Genomic DNA, 27,636 nt, shown 5'->3' on the forward strand with positions numbered 1-27,636 from the left:
ACAAGAGGAGATTAAATATTACAGTGTAGTAACGGCAGCTACATTTACTGAGTACCCATCAGGCTTTATGTACCCCATTTCAGTGGCTCTCAAACTTTACCAGGGAGAATAACCCCAGGCTTTGCAGAAGGCCAGGGATGGGGGTGGGGAGGAAGGTGGGGGGGGGGGGGGGGGGGGGAGGAGTGGGGGCTGAAAATTTGTGTAAAAAAATTCCCAAGTGACGTTGATCAGAAACTGTATTTTGAGAGCCACTCTGGATTTGACTTAATTACCAGTCTCACAAGGTGAATAGTGTTATGCCTACTTTACAAATGAAGAAATAGAAGTGTCTAAGGGTCTCATAGGTCATAACTGCGAAGAATTTAAAATCAGTTACTTTTGATTCCAAATCTCATTCTTGTCCCACTCCATAAAAGGAGATGTGTGTGTATGTATATATATACATTTTTGAACATGATCATTTCCCTCTACCCAGCCATTCAGATTCACAGTGTATATTTGTGTTTCTGACTCTAGAAGAAAATAATTGAAACTTTTATTTTTTTATTTTTGTGATTGTTTTCCTTTATACTTTTTTCTTTGTATCTAAATATACACATTTGTCTCAGGAAAAAAGTTTTTAAAAGTCATTTCGTTTCCGCTGAACTTATCAAACAGAATGTGACATGAAAATATTAATGCTGATTTGTACAAAGAAAATAATCTCCCACCCTACCACTGTAAACTGATTTAGATAAATTTATTATTCAAGTGAGTACTTATAAAGGCAAAGACTTTGGAACCATCCTGAAAAGCAGAAAGTGAAAATTTCCTTGATCTTTGCCCCCGGAGGAAAGCTCTGGCATATTGGGATGGTTCTTCAGGAGTTTTTCATAGAATATACCAATATTTTATATAATTACGTATTAACATATAATTTGTATAAACGCATAATGTGTTATCTACATTTTCACGCTGCAGAGCAACATTATGCACGGTATAAGACTTACCTAATTAAGCGTAGGTAATTAAGATTATAATTACAGGGCAAGGCTTTAAAGCCCACGGGAGCCCGACAGCAGTCAGCCTCGCCCCTCCCTGCCGGCTCAGTTCCTGGCCTCGCCCCTCCCCGCTTCGCCGGCCCCGCCCCTCCCCACTTTGCCTGTCCCACTCCTCCCCGCCCCGCCGCGCGGGGGCACCTGGGAAGAGGCGGAGAACAATATGGCGGATGGCGAGGAGCCGTAAGTACCGGGGCTCTGCAGTAGCGCAGGGCTGGGCTGGGTTGTGAGAGAGCGCGGCGGTGGGCGGTTGCCGCCGCCACCCGGGATCCCCTCACCCCCCGCCCCGTCCCCTCGCCCCCCTCCCCTCGCGGCGCCCAGTGTGTAGCGCGATGCTGACCCTTCTTTTATTCTCTCTTTTAGGGAGAAGAAAAGAAGGAGAATAGAGGAGCTGCTGGCTGAGAAGTTAGTGCTGCCGGGAGGCCGGGGCCCTCTCCGGGGACCCCCGCCTCCCCCCACCCCAGGCCTAGGGGACCAGCCGCAGCGGGCCCGGGGGGCTGGGAGGGGGACACCCGGAGCGCAGGCCGCGCGGCCTCATCCCCTGATCCCCGTCCCGCAACCCCGGGGGCCTGGCGGGCCGCTCCCGGTCTCTGCCCGGTGCGGGCATCGGGGCCAGGCTGCACTGCCCCAGCTCCTGCAGGGGCCCTCCGGGGTGCCTGACGTAAAGATTTTGAGGAAGGACCCTTGTGCACTCCTCTTCCTCCATCCCAAATTGTCAGAGCCGTGACCCTGTGAAAAGGCAATCTACCTTAAACACACAGGAAAAGGGCACAAGACCGTTTTGTGACCTTTTGCAAACACTGAGACAGTAGTACTAATTGCAAACTTTTAATGATAACTCTACATGTCAGATATTGTGCTAAGCACTCCAGTCATTTTGGCAAAATAATTGACTCTTAAAAGAGGTTGTTGACCTCAAACAGCCTATTTTTCCCATTTACTACACAACCTATTTCTTATCAGATGCTTAGTTCTATGCTGGTGAGACAGATTTAATCGAAGTGTTTTCTAACCTGGCCAGCGCCACAAAATTTACTCCCCTCCCTGCCTGGGCGGGGAAAAAATACTCTTGCATTGGTTATGGTGAGTTTGTAATTTCCGTGCCAGTTCCCAGTAGCAGTGCTTTGGTCTTTATGTATAATGTCCCTCAGATAGTTGAATTTCAGCTGCAAGAGGACTGGAATGACAAACTTAATTTCACATTCTTTCCTGCCTTTTATTTCCCTCCCACTTTTACATGAAATCACAAACATTGCTTACCATAGTCCATGTACTGTACCGAGTCTGCTATGTGATTCTCTCTCCTCATGGCCGAAATAAGTAGCTATGAACGGCCTACAGATGAGGTTTATGGCTATGAATAATCTGCTCAAGGTCACAGTGCTGTTGATTGTGGAACCCAACACAGCTCTGACATCAAACCTATGGTTTTTATTGCTAGGCAATACTTCTTGGTCCCTTTTGTAAAAATTGGATATTACTAATATATTTGACGGTAGAAACCGTGGGGTTATAGGAAATTAGAAAATTAAAAATAATCACAGCCAAACATGAATCTTACACGAATTATAAAATAGATGCATTTTGTAGAGGAGTCCCACCTTATTCTGTTGTATGTTCTAAAAGGTTTCTATCTGCCTATCTATATGCCTATCTGTGGCGTAATTGTAACCTAAAACTTTGTGTTTAGTGGCAAGAAAAGCCGCCTCACAGTATTAAGAGATTATTTAATAAATTAGGACCTCTGCCAGGTGCGGTGGCCTCACGCCTGTAATCCCAGCACTTTGGGAGGCCGAGGTGGACGGATTACTTGAGCTCAGGAGTTCCAGACCAGCTTGGGCAACATGGCGAAACCTGTCTGTACTACAAATACAAAAATTAGCTGGGTATGGTGGCACGTACCTGTAGGCCCAGCTACTTGGGAGGCTGAGAAAAGGAGAATCGCTTGAGCCCAGGCGGGCAAGGCTGCAGTGAGCTGCAATCATGCCACTGCACTCCAGCCTGGGCAACACAGTGAGACTCTGTCTCAAAAAAAAAAAAAAAGAAAAGAAAAAAAATAACCTCTATTTCTGAGAAAAGTGTGTGAAAAGTCCTCGCATCAAAATGATTTTTATATTACACCTTTGGAAAGGACACATAAATACTAAATTTGCATCAGACACATAAGCATCAAAATTCTCAAAGTGTGACTTTTTTTCTCTGTTGTATCTCATATTTCCTAATGCAAGTGTGTTGAAGCAACAGATTGAGGAAGTTTGCAGTGATTTTTTTTGTAAATACCAAATGTAGAGAAGTCAATTTCTCACACAGACCAATATCCTAAGTTGGACCTTGGATTTCTTTAGGAAACCAAAAACATGTAGACTGATTTATTTCATCCATTAGGTGAAATAAAAATAGAAACATGCAGTTCTTAACTTTAAGTGAATTGTATAATAGGCAAGAAAAAATTTCAAAGCATAAACATAATCACGCTGAAAATTTCCCTTTTTATTTGAGCAGGTCTGGTGTGGTTACCTTTTCATTTGGGGATACCATAATAGTTGTAGGTGTTTTTTTTTTCGTACTGATCTTTGCAGCTGAATTTACTGTGTTCTGTGCAGAATGGCTGTTGATGGTGGGTGTGGGGACACTGGAGACTGGGAAGGTCGCTGGAACCATGTAAAGAAGTTCCTCGAGCGATCTGGACCCTTCACACACCCTGATTTCGAACCGAGCACTGAAGTGAGAAACGTTTATTTTTAAATAACTGCTCTAATAGTTTAATGTTTCAAAACTAATAGAATGCTTCCTTTTTAATTTGCTCTTACAATAAAATTGTTTTGTGAAACTAAATTTTTCTTAAAATATGAAATTGAATATTCACAACTGATTTTGTTTGAATGACTATTTGAGTCATCACATTTCTCATGTAATATAAGTTGAAAGTTTTCGTGAGAAAAATAACTTTATGACCTCATGTAAAAATTTAAAATTTCAGTTTAAAATGCTTTCTGAAACATACTCCCCTTTTGTAGTGCTACTGTGAGAAATTAATTTTTATAGGAATATAGATGTGCTTATTTAAATTTTGGAATTGAATTGGAATGAACATCTTAGCTTTGAGTATAATTAATTGCATGTTAAGAATTATGTGAGTACTAAATAATAGAGGCATAGAATTTTGGACTGATAGTGTCTTAAGGCAAGTGTTCAGTTATATGTGACTTATTTTTTTATTACAGGGTAGGGAAAAGTACTCTATAGCACATCTTTATGTCCTTTTGTATTTATAAAAAGATAATATTTTGAAATAGAAATATTGTGTTACTCCTATAAAATAACATGCAAACTCTTGGTTTGGCCCAGTGTCTCATCTGAATAACTTTCTCCTTTAATGCTGGGCAGAATTGAAAGCATTACAAATAAAAGAAAAGAAAAAAAGATTTGAAAGCATTAATTCTGTCTTTCTTTGGATAATACACCATATTTTCTTGTGCTTCTAAATTTTTTTTTTTTTGCCTGATAATTTAAGATTATTACTTCTGTTAAATGATTGTATTTCTACTGATAAGGAATTGTCTATCTCATGTTTTGTGAGTTTTGTTCACTTTATTCAAAAGGAGATGTTGGCCAGGTAAGGTGTCTCATGCCTGTAATCCCGGCACTTTGGGAAGCCAAGGCGGGAGGATCACTTGAGCCCAAGAGTTCCAGACCACCCTGGGCAACATAGAGAGAACCCATCTCTAAAAAAAAAAAAAAAAAATTAACTGGGCATGATGATACATGTCTTTGGTTTCAGCTACTCAAGAGGCTGAGGTGGGAGGATTGCTTGACTGCATCTGGAGGTGGAGGCTGCACGGAGCTCTGATCATGCCACAGCACTCCAGCCTGGGTGACACAGTGAGACTCTGTCTCATAAAGAAAAAAAAAACCAGCCGTTACTCTCCCCGCGCCCCCCCTCCCCCACCCGATGGAGTTTTGCTCTTGTTACCCAGGCTGGAATGCAATGGCAGGATCTCAGCTCATGGTAACTTCTGCCTCCCAGAATCAAGTGATTCTCCTGCCTCAGCCTCCCGAGTAGCTGGGATTACAAGTGCCCACCATCACACCTAGCTAATTTTCTATATTTTTAGTAGAGATGGGGTTTCACCATGTTGGCCAGGCTGGTCTTTCCTGACCTCAGGTGATCCGCCCACCTCGACCTCCCGAAGGGCTGGGATTACAGGTGTGAGCCACAGTGCCCAGCCCTGTTACTCTTTTTACCTTATTGTTTTAGTCCTTTAAAAACCTGGGGCAGTGCTTGATCCTCTGTTTTTTAAATTTTTAAACTTTTATATTTTTGGGAAGTCAGTTAAATAACTGAATTTGATGTTCTGTATCCCTTTCCAAAATTTAAAAAACAAACTAGAGATAATTTTCCTTGTAAAAAATAGCCTTTTAATTTCATACAATAAAAGGCAGTTTAAAAACATTAACGGCTGGACACAGTGGCTCTTGCCTGTAATCCCAGCACTTTGGGAGGCCGAGGTGGGCAGATCACTTGAGGTCAGGAGTTCGAGACCAGCCTGGCCCACATGGTGAAACCCCATCTCTACTAAAAATATAAAAATTAGCCAGGCGTGGTAGTGCATGCCTGTAATCCCAGCTACTGGAGAAGCTGAGGCAGGAGAATCACCTGAATCTGGGAGGTGGAGGTTGCAGTGAGCCGAGATCATATCACTGCACTCCAGCCTGTGAGCTCCGTCTCAAAAAAAAAAAATTAACATTGAAACTTCTGAAATCATTAGAGTCTTAGAATTCCTGGTTTGATAGAATTCATAAATTTCAAATAATTGATCAAATGCAAAGTCTGCTCTTTTTCCTAATTGCATTTTTTCATGGAAACATCAGAAACCATTTTAAAGTTTGTTGCTTTATTTATAGTCCTTATGGTTATCACCCAGCTTTTAATATGCCTTTCCATTCTTTACAGTCTCTCCAGTTCTTATTAGATACATGTAAAGTTCTAGTCATTGGAGCTGGCGGCTTAGGATGTGAGCTCCTGAAAAATCTGGTAATATATATATATATATAAATACATATTTTTTTCTTCTTTGTGATAAGTAAACCTTACTTATCTGTCATACTAGGAAATTTCTTGTGATTATTAACCTTTTCTCTTGAGCCTTTGTTAGATAAGTTTAGTATGTCAAATTCCAAACAGTAATTAAAATGGTAGAACTTTGGAACTTTTTAAATTCTAAAGCTCTCACCTATAAGGTTTTTGATAAAATTTCATACTTCCATTTTTTTCTCTGATCTTTAACAAATTTTGGTTCTTCCTGTGGCAAAATGCTCCTAACTTCAGTGAAGTAAATAACGAAACTGGTAATTCATATTTTAATGTATAGTTTCAAATAATTTATTATTTCTTTTGCTTCCCCAAATAACCCAGCTAGGCGGGTAAGGCATTGCCCAATTTAATATAGAGGGAGACATTGAGGTTTAGTGATGCTGGCTGACTTGCTGAAGTTTTTCTGGATTATAGCTATGTGCCTGGAATTGAATCCAGGTCATCAGTTCTTAGTTAAGTGTTCTTTTTCAGTGAACCATTAGGTCATTATATGACCTGATAAGACAATTGTGGACACCTAAGATTTGGGAAAGCTAAACCTTTACTGAACTTATTTCCATATATTTGGAAGTAAATTAAGTATACAATTTGATTTAATTAATTGGTTTCCTTGACTTTTTCTAATCACAAAACAACTTTTCATAAATCTTCATGAGTTTATTTAACACAAATGAGTAGAGGCAGAATTGGTTTAGAGTTATATGCTAGGCTTCTCATTGCTGTGTAGAAAAGTGGAAATGCTGGAATAGACTCTTTAGAACATAAAGCAGGTCACAGCCAGATGGAGGACCCTAATAATTGGCCAAGGGGGTTAAAGTTTAAATATAAACATAGCCACATTAGTTTTATTAAGAAACACTAATGTCACTTGAGTGAAGTTGTAAAAGTTTAAATGTACTTCACTGTATTTATGGAGGATGGGCATTGGTTTTTGTTAGGTATTATGAATGTACCTATAAAAGTTTCCTAAAGCTTATTAAATTTTGAAGCCATTATTTGCAAATGTGATATTTACTAATTTTAAGTGTAAAATAATTGAAGATTAAATCTGAAGATTAGTCACCAAGCAACTTTAAGAACTGGCCCTGTTCTTTATTGCATTATAGTAATCTTTTACACAAAAGAAGAAAACTAAGGGTTTTCAATTTTACTCCTTGTTTTGCTTATTTAATTCATTGTAAGCCCCCTAAAGGCTCATTCTAATGAAAAAGAACATGATATTAGGCCAGGCACGGTGGCACACGCCTGTAATCCCAGCACTTTGGGAGGCTGAGGCAGGTGTATCACAAAGTCAGGAGATTGAGACCATCCTGGCTAACACGGTGAAACCCTGTCTCTACTAAAAACTACCAAAAAAAAAATTAGCTGGGTGTGGTGGCAGGTGCCTGTAGTCCCAGCTACTCAGGAGGCTGAAGCGAGAGAATGGCGTGAACCTGGGAGGCAGAGCTTGTAGTGAGCCCAGATCACACCACTGCACTCCAGCCTGGGCGGCAGAGCGAGACTCTGTCTCAAATAATAATAATAATAATAATTATAACAATAATAATACTGGTTGAGCACATATTTATTGAGCCTCCTCCCCCATATGCCAAGCACCATTTTAGATGCTGAAGATACAGCATTGAACAAATAGAGATGTTTGCATTGGTGGGGCTTACATTTTAGTTGAATGAAAAAGTAAGTATATAGTATGTCAAATGGTGTGAAGGGAAAAGGTTTACAAAAAGGTGCTGTTTGAGTACGAAGGTGAGCAAATGAGCCATACAGATATCTGTAGGAAGAATATTCTAGTTAGAGAGAATAGCAGGTACAAAGCTATGAAGTGGAGCACTCCTGTTTGTTCAAGGACTGTAAGATGGCTATCATAGAGCAGAAGTGGGTTGGGGGAGCATTTTTGGAGACCATATGAGAGAGATAATGGGAGATGGAGGAGCTTGGAGTGGATATCGCAAAAGACTTTGGAGGTTATTGTAAGTGCTCTGGCTTTTACTCTGAGTCATGAAGTCATTGGAGAGATTTATGCAATGAGAGACTTGACTGACTTTTCACCTAGATCACTGAGGCTGATGCATTGAGAATAGACTAAGGGAAGAGCAGGGAGGGGGAAGAAACAGACTAATTAGGAGATTATTACAGTCCTCTAGACAAGAGACAATGTGACTTGGAACAGGATGGTAGCATTGGAGGTGGTGACAGGTGGTCAGATTATGGATATATTTTGAAGATGGAATCAACAGGATTAACTGATGGATTGGTGGTGTGCTGTGAGAGAAAGAGAGGAATCAAGGATGATACAACAGAGTTTTTGCTCTGGGGGCGGGCACCTGGAAACATGGAGTTACTGCAATGAGGAAGATCTGGAAAAGAACAGATTTGGTGGTTGTGGTGAGCAAGAGTGATCAAGTTTGGTTTTGGAAACTGTTAAGTCTGAGATGTCTGCTAGATGGTCTATATCTTATAAGATCATCTGAGATCTTATAAGAACAAAGCACAAGGCTGCTCTGAATTCTAGCCAGTAAAGTAGGAGGAAAACTGAATGAACTGGAAAGCAATTTTTAAAAAGTGTTCAAATTCTCATGAGTGTGGTGACCAAATGAAGAACATGTTTTAGGGTGGAGGAAGTGACCCACCCCACCTAATATCTCGGAAAGGTAAGGTCAGATAGACTGAGAATTGGTCATTGGTGTTAGCAATATGGAGGTTATTGGTGATCTTGACAAGTACAGTTTCTGTGGAGTGGTTGGGGCTAAAGTTTGAGAACAGTCAGGACTTTGAAAGCACAAATATGGATAAGTCTTAAAGATCTCTTGGTATATAAAGGGGTACAGAAAAATGGGGAAATTATTGTCAAGTTATTTGATCATCTAAGTAAACTGACCAAGACCAGAAAATCAATTAGTTATTGAGACTTATTTTTTTCAGCTTTTTGCATCTGCTGGTAAATTTGAATGTGGTTGTAGTATTAGAATTCATGGCATTGTTATTGAAACCTAACAGGTTTTTTGGTTTTTGCCTTTCCCTACTTTTTAAATTGCTTGCTCTTGACTCAGTGTCTTTTAAGATATTCCTTTTACATATACAGTCTACCTATGTGTGTGTTTTTATATGTCTTATAATAGTTACCATTTCTGAATTGTGGCATGCTTAATGTTAAGTAAACTAAGATAAAGCTTGTAGGAATTGCTTTTAATAATTATTTTGAAAAAATAATAGCAAGCATAGTAAAATTAAAGTATCCATCAATAGCAGTGAAGCAACAAATTTTACAGATGTGTTTATAGAATTATATACATATGTAAAATAGTTTTAATCTGTATAAATTTTGAGTTGTTCTCTTTTGGTTATAGATTATTTGAAACTGAGTGATTGTACACTTTTGACCTGTTCAAGAACTCTGAATTTTATATACCTGGCAAGACTCTTTTTCAGCCATTGAATACAATTACACAGAATTTATTACTGGGAATTTGTAGACTTAAGACTACATTGAAAACAAATATTAACATTTTTAAATGTGAGGAAACTTCTGCTTAATTGGATTGTTTTTGTTCCCACAGGCCTTGTCTGGTTTTAGACAGATTCATGTTATAGATATGGACACTATAGATGTTTCCAATCTAAATAGGCAGTTTTTATTTAGGTAAGTTTTAATATCTTAGTGGTTTTCTTTTTTTAAGCTCTGATAATCATTTGAACTTGTACATTGCAGTTTACTAATTTTTAAAAATGACTGAGAGGATAATACTAATTTTATTTTTAAAAAAACAAAACTACTACTCCCATTTTAGGTAAAGTTTTGTAAGAAAATTTCGGGCATCTTGGTGATAGTAGTTATGTAAACAAATACATGTTTTTGTTTTTTCAAAGAGGTCTCCTTCCAAAGGTTTATGTGATTTTGGGGAATATCCTCAGGTTAACTGTGCTCTGAAGAAAGAAAAGAACGGTAGCTCTTCCTCTAGTTGATGTCAGAAGAGAATACTGGCTGGAGTATTAGGCCCTAGTGAGAGATTGGCGGGGATTTGTGAGCCAAGGTTTGAATGGTGACTAGAGCAATAAAGTTGGGAAAGAGTTTGAGCTTTTCCTACAAGGGGAAAGAAAATGGAAAATCGAGGAGAGAAAAACCAGAACCAGTTGGAGTAGAACAAAGAGGGATGGTTACCTTAGGCATATATGGAATATAGAGAACATCAAGGAGTGATTTGTTAAAGATGAGTTTAAGAACAGAAGTAGAGGCCAGGCATGGTGGCTTTTGCCTGTAATCCCAACACTGGGAGGCTGAGGTAAGAGGATTGCTTGAGCCCAAGAGGCAACAAAGGGAGACTTTGTCTCTACACAAAAATAAAAAAATTAGCCGGCTGTGGTGTTGTGCACCTGTGGTCCCAGCTGCATAGGAAGCTGAGGTGGGAGGATCGTTTGACCCCAGGATCTCGAGGCTGCAGTGAACTGTGTTCATGCCACTGCAATCCAGTCTGGGCAACAAAGCAAGACCCCATCTCAGGAAATAAATAAATAAATAAATAAATAAATAAATAAATAAAACCCAAAAAACAAAAACTGAAGTAGGCCATGTATCCAGACATGAAGAAATGTTCATTCATGAATTTAGTATGTAATATTGAGGGGGTTTGAGTAGCTTAGGTAAAAGCGTGTATTTGTTAGTCAAAGGATACAGATACATAGAGATAAGGACTTTTATTTTCTCTCTCTAGTTAGTAAGTTTGCGTCTGTTACTGACAGTGCTCAAATTGTTCTGGGTATATAGAATAAAGTTGAGCTAGCCAAAAAGGTAACATTAAATTTTTGGATAGGCATAAAACCTCTACATTATCTTTGTGGAATATCTTAATGAGACTGAAGTGTGGATTAAAATAAGTCAAGTTAATGAAGTGTAATTGCAGTGTGACCTTTATGTTTAACTCGTAAGCTTTATTTTTTGTTTGTTTTTTAACCCTTGAAATTTCCCTTCTCTATAGCAAAGTTTGTGGGCTCTGTCCAGCTTGTCAAATTTTGAGTTGTGAATGCTCTGAAAAAGATACCACTGAATTGATTGGTTATTGATACAGGCCATACCCTTTAATTTGTGGCTAAAATGGTTAAAGATGGTAATAATATGTAGCAAGTACTTCTAAACTATCCATATTATTCATTTAATCTCAACAACCTCAGGGTAGATTCTTGTGTTCAACGTTAAATAATTTGGGCAGAGTGTCCTGCAAGGATGATGTGTGTGAAAGGCCATTTTATTGAGGTGGAGCAATCTGATCGCTTCATCCTGGAATGCTAAATTAACAAACAGTTCCCAGAAACCATCTAGGAGTTCTTTTGTTTGGGATCTGCTGTAAAAGCACATAGAATATGTTACTTAAAATAATCTTAGAAGTCTGCTTTATCCCTTTTACATACCTAAGGAACTTTCTGTGTGCAGAGCCATTGAATGCAATACTGAAATTAAGTTCTTTGATTTATGACAGGGCCTTTTCTATGTAAGTTAGTACAAAGTGAGGATAAAACATTTACCAAAAGTTTTGAATCAAAAAAGAACAGTGCTTTAGCCTGGCACGGTGGCTTATGCCTGTAAGCACAGCACATTGGGAGACTGAGGTGGGCAGATCACTTGAGGTCAGAAGTTGGAGACCAGCCTGGCCAACATGGTGAAGTCCCATGTCTGCTAAAAATACAAAAATTAGCCAGGCGTAGTGGCTCATGCCCATAGTCTGAGCTATACTCTGAAGGCTGAGACAGAAGATTTGCTTGAACCTGGGAGGCAGAGGCTGCAGTGAGCCGAGATTGCGCCACTGCTCTCCAGCCTGGGCAACAGAGCGAGATTATGTCTCAAAAAAAAGAAAAATTGACATGCTAAAGTGTTTTTCTTTGAAATTCCAGATTTTTTTTCTATTAAGCACACGATTTATTATTTTCATTTATTTTAAAAGTATTTACTCTCTGCTAGATATGAAGGAATATGAAGAGAGTAAGAACATGGTCACTTTTATCCAAATAATAGTCTAGTGGGTATCATAGACGTATATATAACAAACAAATATGTTATGAAAAAAGTAATAATGTTCTTATTATATACGTGGAGTGATTTCTCTGAGGAGAATATGGAAATATTAGGAAAGAAAATACCATTTGTATAGAACTTAGAGGAGGAAATTCATATCCTTTCCTATCCATATGTGTGGTTATTATTTAAGAGTGACCTTTTGAGGCTTTATATATTCAGCTTCTTTGATATAATAGTAACATTTGCAATTTTATCGGACACTTTTGGAATTATTCTTTCTTTAAAAACATGGTGCTGGGCGTGGTTTCTCACGCCTGTAATCCCAGCACTTTGGGAGGCTGAGGCAGGCGATCACCTGAGGTCAGGAATTCGAGACCAGCCTGACCAACATGGCTAAACGCTGTCTCTACTAAAAATACAAAAACTAACTGGGCATGGTGGCAGGCGCCTGTAATCTCAGCTACCTGGAGGCTGAGGCATGAGAATTGCTTGAACCTGGGAGGTGGAGGTTGCAGTGAACTGAGATCGTGCCACTGCACTCCAGCCTGGGCAACAGAGTGAGACTCCATCTCAAAAAGAAAAAAACATGGTTACAACTTCTTTTTTTTTTTTCCATTTTATATAGGGTTCAGTGAGATTTTTTTTTTCATGTAGCTCCTTAGGGGACACAAAGTTTGCTGCTTAATCAGCACACACAGGAAGAAGGGGATAAATGAAGGTTCTTGCATCCCAAGGATGAATCTTATTGTGTATATTTCAGCCAAGACCTGTGGAGTAACACCATAAGGTTCTAAGCTCTAAGAGTGGGATAATTTTTTACAGTGGAAAGTGGCCAGGAATCATAGCATTATTATGATTTATCTGGGAGGAAGAACACTGTTCAGATTTTCACTTAATTAAAGCAATACTTAATTAGACTTGTCATGTTAATTTGGACCGTCAGCAAGCGTTGACATTTAAGGTTAAGTGACCGTTTACCAAAAGTTATTACTGAAATCAAAATACTTAGGCAAAAATATTCCTTCTAAATTTCCTATAAGTAAACTTACTGTGAATTTATTTTTATGTTTGAAAATAAGTTATGTAGATCATATAGATTTATAATATGAATTATAATTTAAATATTTTTCCTGTAGGCCTAAAGATATTGGAAGACCTAAGGCTGAAGTTGCTGCAGAATTTCTAAATGACAGAGTTCCTAATTGCAATGTAGTTCCGTATCCTTTTGACAAAAAGAAAATTCTTAATTTTTAAAAGCTTTTTTCCTTTATTATAAGAGATATTTAAAAGAGAATACAGATAAGCAAGAGGGAAAAAAAAATCAGCAGTAGTAACTTTATTACCGAGATAACTGCTGGTAACATTTTGCTATCTATTCTTCCAGTCTTTTCTTTACGGTTATATAAGTATTTTTTTGGCCCTGATTTTTAACTTAAGTTTATAAAGCCTGTTTCATCATCTACTTTATTTTGCATTATTGCCCTTAATCAGTATCAATTACATATCTCCTTTACTAGAGTGTAAATTCCTAGACTGGATCCAATTAATCTTTGTTTCCTTAGAGTAGCAGACAGAGTAGACAGTCAATATAGTATTAGCCAAATGGAAGGTACTTGAGAGTAAATTTATTTTTACAATAAATATGTCTTTAAAAAGGAGTATTTACACTGTAGTTTAAATTTAGATCTGGAGAACTTTTGGCATTTTATAGAAAGTCAGAAGATGTGATTTCTATGTAGGAAGTCCCACAGAATTCAAAATCAACATACCAGTGAACTTGTGAAAACTAACGTTAAATACAATGCCATTTACAAGTGCTTACAAGTAAAAATAAATACTTAGATGTAAACTAACAAGCTAAGTAAGATTTATATAGTGAAAAACTACAAACTGCTGATGAAAGAAATCAAAGAAAATCTAAATAAATGGAGAGATAGTCCATCTTCAAAGATTGGAAGATTAAATATAGTAAAGATGTCATTTCTCTGTAAATTTGTATACATATATACCATAGTTTCTATTAAAATCCCAGCAAAATTGTCGATACAGATGATCTTCTTCTAAAATTTACATAAACAAAGGAATACCTACTACAGTTCTGAAGAAGAAAGTGGGAGGAATCACTATCCAAATTGTAGACTTATTATATAGCTGTAGTAATCCAGACTCAGTGGCATTATCAGAGGGATATATAGATGACTAGAACAGAATAGGGAAGCCAGAAATAGCCCCATATAAGTATGGCTGATTTGTTTTTGATAAAGATGCAAAACAGTTCAATGGAAGAAGCATAGTCTTCAACAAATTGTACTGGAGCAATTTCATATCCATAGGCAAAAGATGAATTTTGACCTAAACATCTTATACAAAATTCACTCAAAATGGATTATAGGTATAAATATAAAATGTAAAATGGGCCAGGCATGGTGGTTCATGCCTGTAATTCCAGCACTTCGGGAGGCCAAGGTGGGTGGATCACTTGAGGTCAGGAGTTCGAGATCAGCCTGGGCAACATGGTGAAACCCCATCTCTACTAAAAATACAAAAATTAGCTGGGCACAGTGGCATGTACCTGTAATCCCAGCTACTCAGGAGGCTGAGATGGAAGAATCGCTTGACCCTGGGAGACTGAGGTTGCAGTGAGCTGAAATCGCACCACTGCACCCCAGCCTGGGTGACAGAGTGAGACTCCATCTCAAAAAAAAAAAAAAAAAAAAAAAAACAGCCATAAAATGATAGAACTTTAGGGTTTGGTGGAGAGTGCTTAGGTCAGCCACATCAAAAGCAAGACCTGTAAAAGGTGGGGCATGGTGGTGCAGATCACTGAGGAAGCAGTGAGCTTTTGTCACACCACTACAGAGTCCTGGCTATTTGGGAGGCTAAGGTGGGAGGATTGCTTGACGCTAGGAGTTTGAGGCTATAGTAGGCTGTGGTCATACTGTGAATAGCCACTGCATTCCAGCCTGGGCATGATTTAGTGAGGCATCATCTCTAAAAAATTAAAATAATTTTGTGTAAAAGCATGACCAATACAAGGAAAAAATTGCTGCAATGAACTTCATCAGAATTAAAAACTTGCTGTGTGAAAGACCGTCTTAAAGGGATGAAGAAAAGCCACAGACTGGAGAAAATACTTGTAAAGCATCTGACAGGACTCTCATATCTAGAGTATATAATGAACTCTAAAAACTCAACAGTAAAAAAAAATTCAATTAGAAAATAGACAAAAGATAGGAAGAGATATTTTACTAAAAAGGATGACAAAAGCACATGAAAAGATATTTCACATCAAACCAAGACCACCATGAGCGATACTGTTATACAGCTATTAGACAAAAAAAAAAAGCCAGTGTCAAAAGGTTGTATACTACATGATTCTGTTTATATAATATTCTTGAAATTACAGAATTACAGAGATGACTGGGTGTGGTGGTTCAGGCCAGCACTTTGGGAGGCTGAGGCGGGAAGATCACTTGAGCCTGGTTGTTTGAGACCAGCCTAGGCAACAAATGAGACCCTATTTCTGTAAAAACTAGAAAAATTAGCTGGGCATGGTGGCACATGCCTGTAGTCCCAGCTATTTAGGGGGCTGAGGCAGGAGGATCAGTTAAGCCCAGGATGTGGAGGCTGCAGTGAGCTTTGATTGTGCCACTGCACTGTAGCCTGAGTGACACAGTGAAACTCTGTCTCAGAAAGAAAAAAAAAATATAGAGATGGAGCACAGATTAGTGGTTACCAGGGACTAGGCATGGAGGCGAGGAATGGTCTGACTGACTATAAAGACATAGCAAGAGAGAGATCTTTGTTGTGGTAGAATAGTTATGTGTGTTGCCTGGGGTGGTGGTTACACAAATCTATGTGTGTTTAAATGACAGAATTATAAACACACATTGTACCAATGTTCTGTTCATGGTTTTGGTACTGTACTATAGTAAGATGTAACTGGGAAAGGTGCATGGTACCTACCTATACTGTCTATGCAACTTACTGTGAATCTATATTATTTCAAAATAAAGAGCTTAAAAATGCAAATACAGGCCCCTGTAGGGAAAAAGGAAGAATTGAGTTGGTGGGGGTGGGTTGGTTAGTGGGGGGCACTCAGTTAGTCTATCCCCATTATGTGGGTCTGGGAAACTTTGGGTATTTTCTAGAAATCCAGATTAGATTTCTTAGTCTGACTCTTGGTTCCCTGATTGTCATTCCTCCACTGTTTGCGTTGTTTGTTTTTTGACCTCTTTGTAGCTGTAGCTTCGGTCTCCTGTTTGCCTAGTATTCAAAGGGAATAGAGGTCTGAATGGCTGAGGGCTAGAATTGAAATTATTGTTCATAGCTTTATTTGTAGGCAAGAATTAAAAATCTAGAGGAAGCATGGATTGTCCCTTTTTTCTCTGTATTGCTTTTAAAAAATTTATAGTGGACTATTTATCTTCACTTTAGAGAAGTAGCATAATTTATAAATTATTAAACAATTGCTCCATTCATTAGAAAAATTAAAACAAGTTTTTGCACACATGTGCTATTAAAATGTTAAGTGCTATATTGACTCACCCACAGTCAATTTTGAATGGGGTTTCCTTTTTAGCCTCCAGGGATGGGAAGACTGGCAAGGGTTTGGTAGGGAAACTTGAAAACTGAGTTAAATGAGAAAGGTAGAAAAAATTCATACTTTGTCTCCTCCCCACAAAAAATAAAAACAGTAAAATCTTTACCACCTGAAAAAGCTTTGAAATTTTGTGTATGTTAAAAAAATGAGCTTTGCAGTAACTCTTAAAATCACCTAGCAAATAGGAACTATAATGTGCATCTTTCCTTCACTAAAACATTTATTGCATCTCTTCTTGATGCTGATGATTGAAGATACACATTCTGCTTTCCTGGGACTTACGGTTTTATACAAAAACCAAAGCAAAGTAGAAAGTATACCTCCTACCAAAGGCATAAATATAATGATATGGGGGTCCAGGAATGAGAAAAAGTAAGTAGTTAGGGGAGGAATGGCAGAAAAGTTTTGTCAGAAAGGAGAGTTGTGTTCATTTAGTCAGATTCCTTGAATTCCACTGATGTGAACATTGATTACTTATTTCTTGTTTTAAATATACGCAGAGTGTGTTCCTTATGGCATTGTCAAATTCATTTTAGAAATTAAAACTTAGCCGCTTAAGTTCCTTTACTTATATTCAGACATTTCAACAAGATTCAAGATTTTAACGACACTTTCTATCGACGTAAGTTTTTTACTTGAAATTAAATGCTCACTAGATTCTTAGAATTTTTTAGTTGGTAGCTGTTCGAATATTGCTAGCTATTTGAAGGGTGTTTCTTCACTTGCTTTCCTCTCTCACAGTTGGCTTTTCAGTAATGTTGCTGATAGACTGAAAAGAGAGTGCTAGTTTTAGCTGACATGACTAGCTACAATTTTCTATGCTGACCTGAATGAGAGTTCACTCAAGGAATAGGAACTCTGAGAGCGTATGTGGGATTACAATAAAAAGTGCTTGTGGTTTTTTGTTTGTTTCTTAGAAAGTGCGAATTATTTTTTGCAAGTGCTTTTTTTTTTTTATTAGTAAACTTTATTTTTTAGGACAGTTTTATGTTTACAACAAAATTGAACAGAAAATTTTTGAAAACTTGGGTTCTCATAGAGCTTGGAGCTTCCTTTTCCCACAAACACACAACCTTCCTAATCAACATCCTGCACCAGAGTGGTACATTTGTTGCAGTTGATGAATCTACATTGAAAGATCATCATGCAACTGCATATTTAAAAACTAAAGTTGCTTTTTTTTTTTTTTTTTTTGTAGAATTTCATATTATTGTATGTGGACTGGACTCTATCATTGCCAGAAGATGGATAAATGGCATGCTGGTAAAGACTTTGGTTTTGTTATAGTTCTCTGAAGTTCTTGCTGCTGTGCTTCACATCCACAAAATTAGAATTGATATCATATTTTTGAAAAATCAGAGTTTAATTTTGAATTAAGTATATTTACTTCATTGTTTATTGCCAGTCCTTGGTTTTCAGGTGAAGACACAAATTGTTAATATTATAATCCCTTGATTTGATACATTGGTATTCAATAGCACAACCGACTCATAGAATTACTTGAAAGCATACTTCTTCTTTTGAATTCTTATCCCCTTCTCCTTTAAAGCCCTTCAAATTGTTTTCCTAGATATCTCTTCTAAATTATGAAGATGGTGTCTTAGATCCAAGCTCCATTGTCCCTTTGATAGATGGGGGGACAGAAGGTTTTAAAGGAAATGCCCGGGTGATTCTGCCTGGAATGACTGCTTGTATCGAATGCACGCTGGAACTTTATCCACCACAGGTAATCGAAAAAGCACCTGTATTTCTTTTATAGTATCTTGGCATGGAATTAGGGATTAATTATTAAGTCTAGTTAATATTTAGAAATTTTAATTAGAGGTAGCTTTAAAAATTACACTAAGAAGAAAGATAAAATATGAAATTCTGCTCTATTTGAGGAAAGATATGAACCGAATACCTTGTTTTGATACTATTCTGTTTTCATACTTTATTTGTATTTTTTATTTGGGGAGTAGATATCAAGTAGAATTACAAAGCTGTATATTGATGTTGAGCTGTAATCTATGTGGTTTTCACCTGTATTTATTTCAGGCAAATAAAGATACCAGGGATGAGAATGATCTTTCCAAGGATGGGGCTTTTTGATTTACATACCCACTTTAAAGAACAGTTGAAATTTTGAATAATAAATGTAAACAATTTTATGAGTATTCACTTGGGATTCACTTAGCTCTGAATTTGCTTTTGTTTTGGTTTGTTTTATACTTAAATATTAGGTAAACATAACAAGGTCTTCATATTTGAGAATCTGTTCAGTATTTTTCTTCTCATAGTCTAACAAAGCTTAAATTTTATATACCTTGTAAATGTAAGGCAAACCTGTCTTTATAGGCACGTCAACCTAAGTGAAGTGACTCAGATAGTCTATATTAGTTTGAGAGGCATTTTTAATGATATACAATATTTTGAGTTGAAACAAATTATATGAAACTGTTAAGAACTAGATCATAACTGCAAGTTGCATTTTAAAATAATTCATCATTTAAAATTCACTAAAAAGGACAAACTGTGGTTTTAGGTTAATTTTCCCATGTGCACCATTGCATCTATGCCCAGGCTACCAGAACACTGTATTGAGTATGTAAGGATGTTGCAGTGGCCTAAGGAGCAGCCTTTTGGAGGTAATAAACCTAATTTAATAATCTAGGATTACATAAAATACGTATTTTTTCTATATTATTCCTTTGGATAATTTCATTAAAAACATACTGTTTTATGATTACATATTCCTGTCTTTTCTCTCTCTCTCTCTCTCTCTCTCCCTTTTTTTTTTAAACAGAAGGGGTTCCATTAGATGGAGATGATCCTGAACATATACAATGGATTTTCCAAAAATCCCTAGAGAGAGCATCACAATATAATATTAGGGGTGTTACGTATAGACTCACTCAAGGTAAGTCAGCGAATTGTCATGAATTATGATGTTGGGATGACTTAGGGCTGGGATGCTTTCAGGAGAATAATTGGTAAGTGAGTTTAGACAGTACCGTCCACTTGAAGTTCAGTAAAGGTACCATGTAATTATAGTACTTATTAGCTAGGGGGAATTTAATAAAATTATTGAATCTTACTTACTTAGGCTGTAAGTCATCCAAGTCAAACTGTCCACTTTATCTTCCACTGAATTCATGACCTCCTAGAGACAGTCTGTTTCACATTTGGACAGGACTGTTAGGCAAGTTTCTATATATTGAACAGAAATTGTCTTCAGGCCAGCTGCTGTGGCTCATACCTGTAATCCCAGCACTTTGGGAGGCTGAGGCGGGCGGATCACCTGAGGTCACGAGTTCGAGACCAGTCTGACCAACACGGCAAAACCGTGTCTCTACTAAAAACAAAAAATTAGCTGGGTGTGGTGGTGCATGCCTGTAATCCCAGCTACTCAGGAAGCTGAGGCAGGAGAATCGCTTGAACCCAGGAAGCCGAGGTTTCAATGAGCCTGAGATTGCGCCATTGCATTCCAGCCCAGGCAACAAGAAACAAAACTTTGTCTCAAAAAACCAAACAAACAAAAAAATGGAAATCGTCTTTGGTTTGGTCTGAGTGTTGTCTCAGTACCATATACAATCTAATTCCCTTTTAAGTAATAACTTTTAACATATTGAGGACAGTGATCACATCCTTTGCACATTTTTATCAGTGCCGTAAACCTCCCTAGTTACTTTCTTTAACCCTGTATTAGTTCATAAAGGAATAATTGAGACTGGGTAATTTATTAAGGAAAGAGGTTCATTTGGCTCATGGTTCTGCATGCTGTGTGAGCATGGCACCAACATCTACTTGGCTTCTGGTGAGACCTCAGGAAGCTTTTACTCATGGTGAAAGCTAAGGGAGATGGCAAGGTATGTCATATGACAGTAGAGGAAGCAAGAGAGAGGAGAGGGAATACCAGGCTTCTTTTAACAACCAGCTCTTGCATGAACTTAATATCGCAGGGAGCGCACCAAGCCATGCATGTGGGATTTGCCCTAATGGTCCAAACACCTCCCACTAGGCCCCACCTCCAACACTGGGGATCACATTTCAGTATGAGATTTGGAGGGGACAAATATCCAAACTATATCCAACCCTTTGATATGTTGTACAACTTCAGGTTCTCATGTTGTTTTTCTCTAATCATATTCCAGCTATCCATATTGGTTAACTGGAATATAGTTAGAGAAAACAACTTTTCCTAATTGTTCAGGCCAGCATGCAGCATTATGTGACTGGTCTTATTTTAGATAATAGACTTCTGATAACTGATGCAGTCTTAAAGGAGAGCAGGTATTTATATTATTGTTTGTTCGTTGTTTACATTGATGCTATACTTTCGATTCTTTGATGTTACTAGCCACTGAAAGCTGGATGTTTTGTCCACATATACAATTGCTAAGCCACATCTGCCTATTATAAACTTGGCAGTTTGGGGAGCGTCTTTTTTTTTTTTTTTCTTAATATCCAAGTATAGATCCTTGCAAATATATTCTTAAAATTCAACCTGCTTTTTTCTCTTTATATGTATTCTGCCAACTTACCTGGTGTTTCTAGTTTCCTGTTTTGATAATTATATCTTTTATTTCTTTTTCAAATAATTGATTAAAAATTGTAATAAGACTGAACTGTCTGAGAACAGACATCTGAATCATACTTCTGGCCAGGCCCTTTTAGGTTTATCTCATTCTGTTCATCAGACCTCCTTGAGTACTTCGTATTTCTTTATCTTGTTCACGAGGATGTCATGAAAAACCTTTCCAGATCCTCTCCTGAAGCCTAGGTATACTATCTTTTGCATTTTCCTGAGTTGCTAAGCTAGTCATAGTAGCCAAATGAGGCTACTCCAACATGATTTGTCTAGTAACCAGTCATGCTCAATTGTAGTGATCGATGTTTCCAATCTAGTTACAGTTTCCTTTTTTAGAATTTTGCCCAAGATCATTACCAAGTTCACCAGAATGAGCTTTGTCTTCTTTTTGAAAATCTGCCATTTCTCTCCTGTGATTGTTTCCTTATATTTACTGATCTCATAACATCATTTTAAAATTCCATTTTATACTTAATCCTTGTTGCCCTCTGCATTCTCACTACACTGACCTGCTTTGTGTTTCTTGAACACACCAAGTTCATTTGTACGTTAGAGCTTTAATACTCCCCAGTTCCTTTCCTTGGATCCCCTCAGGCTGACTCCTCATCTCTTAGGTGTCTGCTTAGCTAGTTTTCCTAATCATTCAACCTGAAATGACTTCTGAGCCATTCACCATTCTATTTTTTTGGTAATTGCTCAGAACTAATTAATGGTAGCCTCATTCTCCTATGCAAAGAATATTTCATACTACACTATCTTACATCCTTGCCCCAGGACCAGGACCATTGCCGTTGTTGTTTACAAACAGCTCTTTCCTCAGGTCGTTTCATGGCTGTATCTTTCTCATGGCTTAGGTTTCAGCTCAAATTGTCACCTCTCCAAGGAGGCCTTCCCTGACCATTCTGTGTAATGGGCTGCATCCTTCATTCTCACTCTAACACATACCTCATTTTCTTCATAGAACCCTTCAATATCTGAGGTGTTCCAAGTATTTACTTTTGTGTTATCTCCCCTACCAAAATGAAATCACTATATGAGCAGATACTTTTTTTCACTGCTACTGTGCACAACACCTAGAATGGTGTCTGCAGCATGTGTTACACATATTTGCTAATTGTTAAAATTCACAAATGAATTCAGTGTGTGCTAATCAGGAACTGTAAACTCCCCATTTTAATATGCAGTCTCATTCATCCTTCTTTACCTTTTACCAGGGCTTGGTGTGTACTTTCTAGCCTGATGAATGAGGGCCTCAACAAGGAGTACAGAAAGAGAACTGGAAGTGAAGTTGCACAAGCCCGTGGTTCTATCTATTCTGTGATTTTCCCCCTTGTTCTCAGTGTAACAGAAAGTTACCTTTTTGCCCACTCTAGCTTTTTTTGGTCAAAGGGCAGGGGTATGGGTGGCAGGGGTTGGAGAAAGAGGGCAATTTTGGCAATGTTCTTACTGGGCAGCATCTCTTATACTCTTCACTGTTTGTGACTACCACTTCCTCCTTTCAGTACATCCTGCTACATGTGGTTCACTGGAGAGCTTCCAGTTTAACCATCATGCAGTTTATCTCTTTTTAAATTTCCTCTTCTCCAAAACTATAGAGAATCGTATGGTCACAGTCAACTTTTTAAAAAAGTTTTCCAGCCTTCGTAACTGTCTTTCTTTCATGTCTTCTTAACTACTTGCCGTTTTTCCTTAAGTTTTTGAAACCTGCCTATACTTGGAGTCTTGGGAACACATCTTGTAGTGCTTCCTCACACTCTGAGATAATATGGCTACTTTATCCTGAAGTTTTTGTCTTCTAAAATGAACAATTCAAATATAGTTATAAAGTGGAGTATTTATTTTGTACTTTTAAAAAATGGTTTAACGTGGAGCTTTGTTTATTCCTAATATGTGAATAATACTGATGTGAAAAATGTGGAATTGAAGTAGAGAACTGTATTTAATATTTTGTGTAGCCTCAGTTGTAAAAGATAATAAAGGGCAGCGTTTCTTTTTTTGTGAATGTTTGTGAATCAAATGACTGAAACTGCTATAGGAATAATTAGATAACACTTATTCTTCATGGTGTATCAGTTAATATCTGTGTTCATATACCATCCCCACCTCTTGCTAAGTATATAGCTGTGGATAAATTATTAAATTTCTCTCAGTCTCACTTTTCTTATGTTTAAAATCAGAGTAATTAACATGAGGATGTTATTAAAATTAAATAATATCTTATTTAGTCTTTACATTGTGCCTGGAACATAGTAAATACTCTAAATTGTTAACTTTTATGATGTTATTGTTTCACCTTTCTGTAGTACTTATTTGAGAGAGTTTTCTTTGCTACAGTAGCTTAAGATTCTGAATTTCCTACAAAATGATGGGGATGTGAAAGATTGTTTCATGGTTAAATTTATTTTCTGGCTTGAAAGTCTGAAAAATCAAGTTTTAGAAAATGGTATTTAATAATCATGCCTTCTAATTTAAGAGAACTCTTTCATTTTAAAGAGATGACCATATTTTAATTGATATATTTTTTCAGGGGTAGTAAAAAGAATCATTCCTGCAGTAGCTTCCACAAATGCCGTCATTGCAGGTGAGGAAAAAAAGGCCATCACGTAGTTTATTTTGCTTCCTTTAGTTTTTGACGTTGCTGCAGCTTTTTTATGTTGTAGGAATTTGATATCTTCTTGGATGGGTTGTGTAACTAAGCTGTCAAAAAAGAACTAGCCATTAGACTTTGCATATTTTTTTCTTACATTATATCTTAAGTTCTCTGCAGTCAAGAGACATTTTAGTTCCATTTGAAGCAGGCCGTTTATTAATTCGATAAACAAGAAAAACATGTAATGTTACTCTATTACTTGAATCACACAAAACAAATATAAAATTTGTTACTTTCTCAGTTTTTAAAAATTGGAATATATCTTTTTTAATGAAGAGCCAATGTAGATTTATGTGTTCTGATTTATAACTGACTTTTAACATGCCTGATTTCCATTGAGTTAAAGAACCTGTGTTTTCTCCCCCCTTCAGCTGTGTGTGCCACTGAGGTTTTTAAAATAGCCACAAGGTAATGGGTTTCATTTTTAATATGTATGTAGATCCATGTTTTGACTTGGTTCAATTATATAAAGATGAACATTTTTTCATTACAGTGCATACATTCCCTTGAATAATTACTTAGTGTTCAATGATGTAGATGGGCTGTATACATACACATTTGAAGCAGAAAGAAAGGTTAGTAGTATTAAGAACACATTTTTGATCATGCATATTTTGATTTTTAAATATTATTGGTTAGAAATTTGAACAAAGTCACCCATACATTTTCTAACTTCCAGAACTCTACTTATTATGTATCTTTTGCTTTATAGCCTGAAATAACTCTATAACAAAGTAATTTAAAAGAAATGGTCTATTATGAAAAGCCAGGCTTTAAAGCATAAAAATTTTTTCATAGGAAATATGCATGATTATAAAACAACCTGATTTTTATTTTATTGTTCATAAGGAGACTAGTATTGGTACATGTGCTGCTGTAATTTGTTGTGTATTATGTGTGTAGGAAAACTGCCCAGCTTGTAGCCAGCTTCCTCAAAATATTCAGTTTTCTCCATCAGCTAAACTACAGGAGGTTTTGGATTATCTAACCAATAGTGCTTCTTTGTAAGTATTGTAGATTTTTGTTATGTCGTAAAATCATCTTTGTGATTTTTGAAACCTTAGAAACGTTATCTTTTGATAAAAATGATGTTTGATGCTTCTCTCTCATCATGCTCTTCAGGCAAATGAAATCTCCAGCCATTACAGCCACTCTAGAGGGAAAAAATAGAACACTTTACTTACAGGTTATCAATGTGTATTTTTAATTTTTTTCAGAAAATTATATCAAGTTTTATTTTACTTTAATGTGTCTTACATTAAAATAATTTTGTTTTCTAGTCGGTAACCTCTATTGAAGAACGAACAAGGCCAAATCTCTCCAAAACATTGAAAGGTATTTTAAATAGGGTATTTACTAATTGTTTTTTTTTTTTCTTTTCTCTCTTTTTGGTGAAAGTAATCAGTGCTTGTTCTAGATTTCCTCTTAATGCCTTGTATACGGTCAGGTAATAATTATAACTTTAGACATTAATAGAATTAATTGCTCTTTTAGTAGATTATTTTAAAATCTCTAAGATATCAAATATTACTCTGATTAAAGAGGATTGGATTTTCATGTTTTTCTAGACCATAATACTCTATAGTTTGTTTACGTGTGTATTATCCTTTCTGTTGAGATTTTTTTTGCTTGTATTAATTATATTTTTTCTGTTTTAGAATTGGGGCTCGTTGATGGACAAGAACTGGCGGTTGCTGATGTCACCACCCCACAGACTGTACTATTCAAACTTCATTTTACTTCTTAAGGAAAATCTCCACACAATAGAAAACTTATGGAAATAATATACTTTGTGGATGCTAAGAAGTTTAATTGATGTTATTTTTAGCAATAGTGTTGCTGCGATTTGTCTTTTTTTATATAATGAACCACTCTTTTTTAACTTTGTAACTTGCCCTTGAAGACAGAATTTTGGTGTTGGTGCTTGTAAGCATTTTCGTTAATAATATGAGAAATGATACCTGGAGAGAGAGATTATGAGCAAATGTATTGCTTCTTTTAGGGGAGGAGGCATACACCCTCTTTTGTGTGAATTTTGTTATTATGGTCAAAGAATGCATTCCTGGTTTTCATTTGAGCACCCAAATACACAAAAGATTTCCCTTTAAAGAAAATAAAGAATTAAGTTTTAAATAACATTAAATTTTACAATCCGACATCTGGAGTATATTGAACATAGGCTATTTCTTGATTTAATACTCATTTAATTGTGGCCATCCAAATGAATATTATTGCAGAATTTATCTTGTCCATAATAATTTGTAAATGGTGTTATAGCTGAATACCTGTGCATGAAAATGGGCAATATTTTCATCTGTTTACTTGTAGTGCCATAGAGGCCAATATGCACAATATTAACTAATGCCAAGACATGGCTGTTTAAAAAATTTAATGTTCAAACAGTTATCACTGATGCTTTTGCACTATTTATTAATAAAATCATATATTGTATACTTCTTTCACTGAAGTTTTTAAAAGTACATTGAAGGTAATCAGTAGTTCCATGGTAATATAGGAATAATTTTTAAATGTGTAGCAGAATTACATCAAATTTTTATTTCTCTTAATACTTTTGCTACAGCGATTTCTATAGTAAAAATTTACTGGTTTAATTTAACTTGCTGTATCAATAATATAATTTTTTTTTTTTTGGAGACAGTTTCACTCTTGTTGCCAAGGCTGGAGTGCAATGGTGTGACCTCAGCTCACTGCAACCTCTGCCTCCCCAGTTCAGGCAATTCTCCTGCCTCAGCCTCCTGAGTAACTGGGATGACAGGCGCCTGCCACCATGCACGGCTAATTTTTTGTATTTTTAGTAGGGACGAGGTTTCACCATATTGGCCAGGCTGGTCTCGAACTCCTGACCTCCGGTGATCCACCCGCCTCAGCTTCCCAAAGTGCTGGTCAGTGCATGAGCCACCATGCCTGACTATGTTTTTGTTTCTTTTAAGTGAATAAAACTTGAAACAAAATTAAGCACAAATACTAAGAAAGTAGGTGCTAGTATTTTAATATGAGAACAAGTATGTGTTCTCATTCCTTGTTTTTGACTTAGAAGGCAGTTTTCTGTTCAAATGTTCTTTGGTTACTTATGTGTCACTCAAGTTTTCATTAATCTTTCTAGCTACAAATTGACAAATAAGTTTTATTATAAAACCACACGGAATAAATTTATATGCTCTACCTGAAAAGTTACAGATGCAGCCTACAATTTTGAAAGTGAAGGAACTAAAATGTAACACCATATAGGTGCTATAATAATTCTCAAAGTAGCATTGTAAGAAGGTGACTATCTCCATCTGAGAGCTGAATAAATAGTTTTAGATAGTTTAGGTAGGTTATTTAGCCAAAGCTGTACAATTAGAAGTCTTGGAACTGTAATTATATAGCTAATTTCAACCCGAATCTGCCCCAAATCTCCTCTACAGACTAGCTCTTTGAAAGTACTTGAGTTACTTAGTACTACTTGTGTAAATGACTAAATTGTTAGTTTTAACATGCAAATTTTTATTGTAGTTAGACAAAATTATTGGAAGATGATTATAACTTCTTAAGGGGTTCAATCTGATTTTTTAAAAGAAAAATAATACTTTTTTGCAGAGTTCCTTGCAGTGAGGTAAAATATTCAAATATGGGAGGCAGGCATATAAGGTAAATGACCACAGCAGGGAGGG

At 36.8% G+C, this 27,636-nt stretch overlaps 1 protein-coding gene across 4 annotated transcripts; it reads left to right on the plus strand.

Annotated features, from left to right (window-relative positions):
• The first annotated feature begins 1,151 nt into the window (after window positions 1-1,151).
• UBA3 (ubiquitin like modifier activating enzyme 3) lies at window positions 1,152-26,413 on the plus strand. 4 transcript variants are annotated; one of them, XM_021934234.1, is made up of 18 exons: window positions 1,152-1,220; window positions 1,401-1,442; window positions 3,641-3,761; window positions 5,992-6,072; window positions 9,690-9,772; window positions 13,276-13,356; window positions 17,321-17,364; window positions 17,941-18,005; window positions 18,313-18,468; window positions 19,267-19,369; window positions 19,528-19,641; window positions 23,840-23,893; window positions 24,334-24,370; window positions 24,456-24,537; window positions 24,866-24,966; window positions 25,085-25,148; window positions 25,243-25,297; window positions 25,621-26,413. In XM_021934234.1, the coding sequence occupies exons 1-18, from the start codon at window positions 1,201-1,203 to the stop codon at window positions 25,707-25,709; spliced, it is 1,392 nt and encodes a 463-aa protein (XP_021789926.1). In that variant the 5' UTR covers window positions 1,152-1,200; the 3' UTR covers window positions 25,710-26,413. The 4 variants fall into 4 exon arrangements, with proteins under 4 accessions (XP_021789926.1, XP_021789928.1, XP_021789927.1 ...); XM_021934236.1 differs by lacking the exon at window positions 5,992-6,072; XM_021934235.2 differs by lacking the exon at window positions 1,401-1,442 and having other exon boundaries at window positions 1,155-1,220; window positions 25,621-26,110.
• Window positions 26,414-27,636: the final 1,223 nt, after the last annotated feature.

This window comes from Papio anubis, chromosome 2 (genome assembly GCF_008728515.1).
Source record: "Papio anubis isolate 15944 chromosome 2, Panubis1.0, whole genome shotgun sequence".
NCBI classification, from domain to species: domain Eukaryota; kingdom Metazoa; phylum Chordata; class Mammalia; order Primates; family Cercopithecidae; genus Papio; species Papio anubis.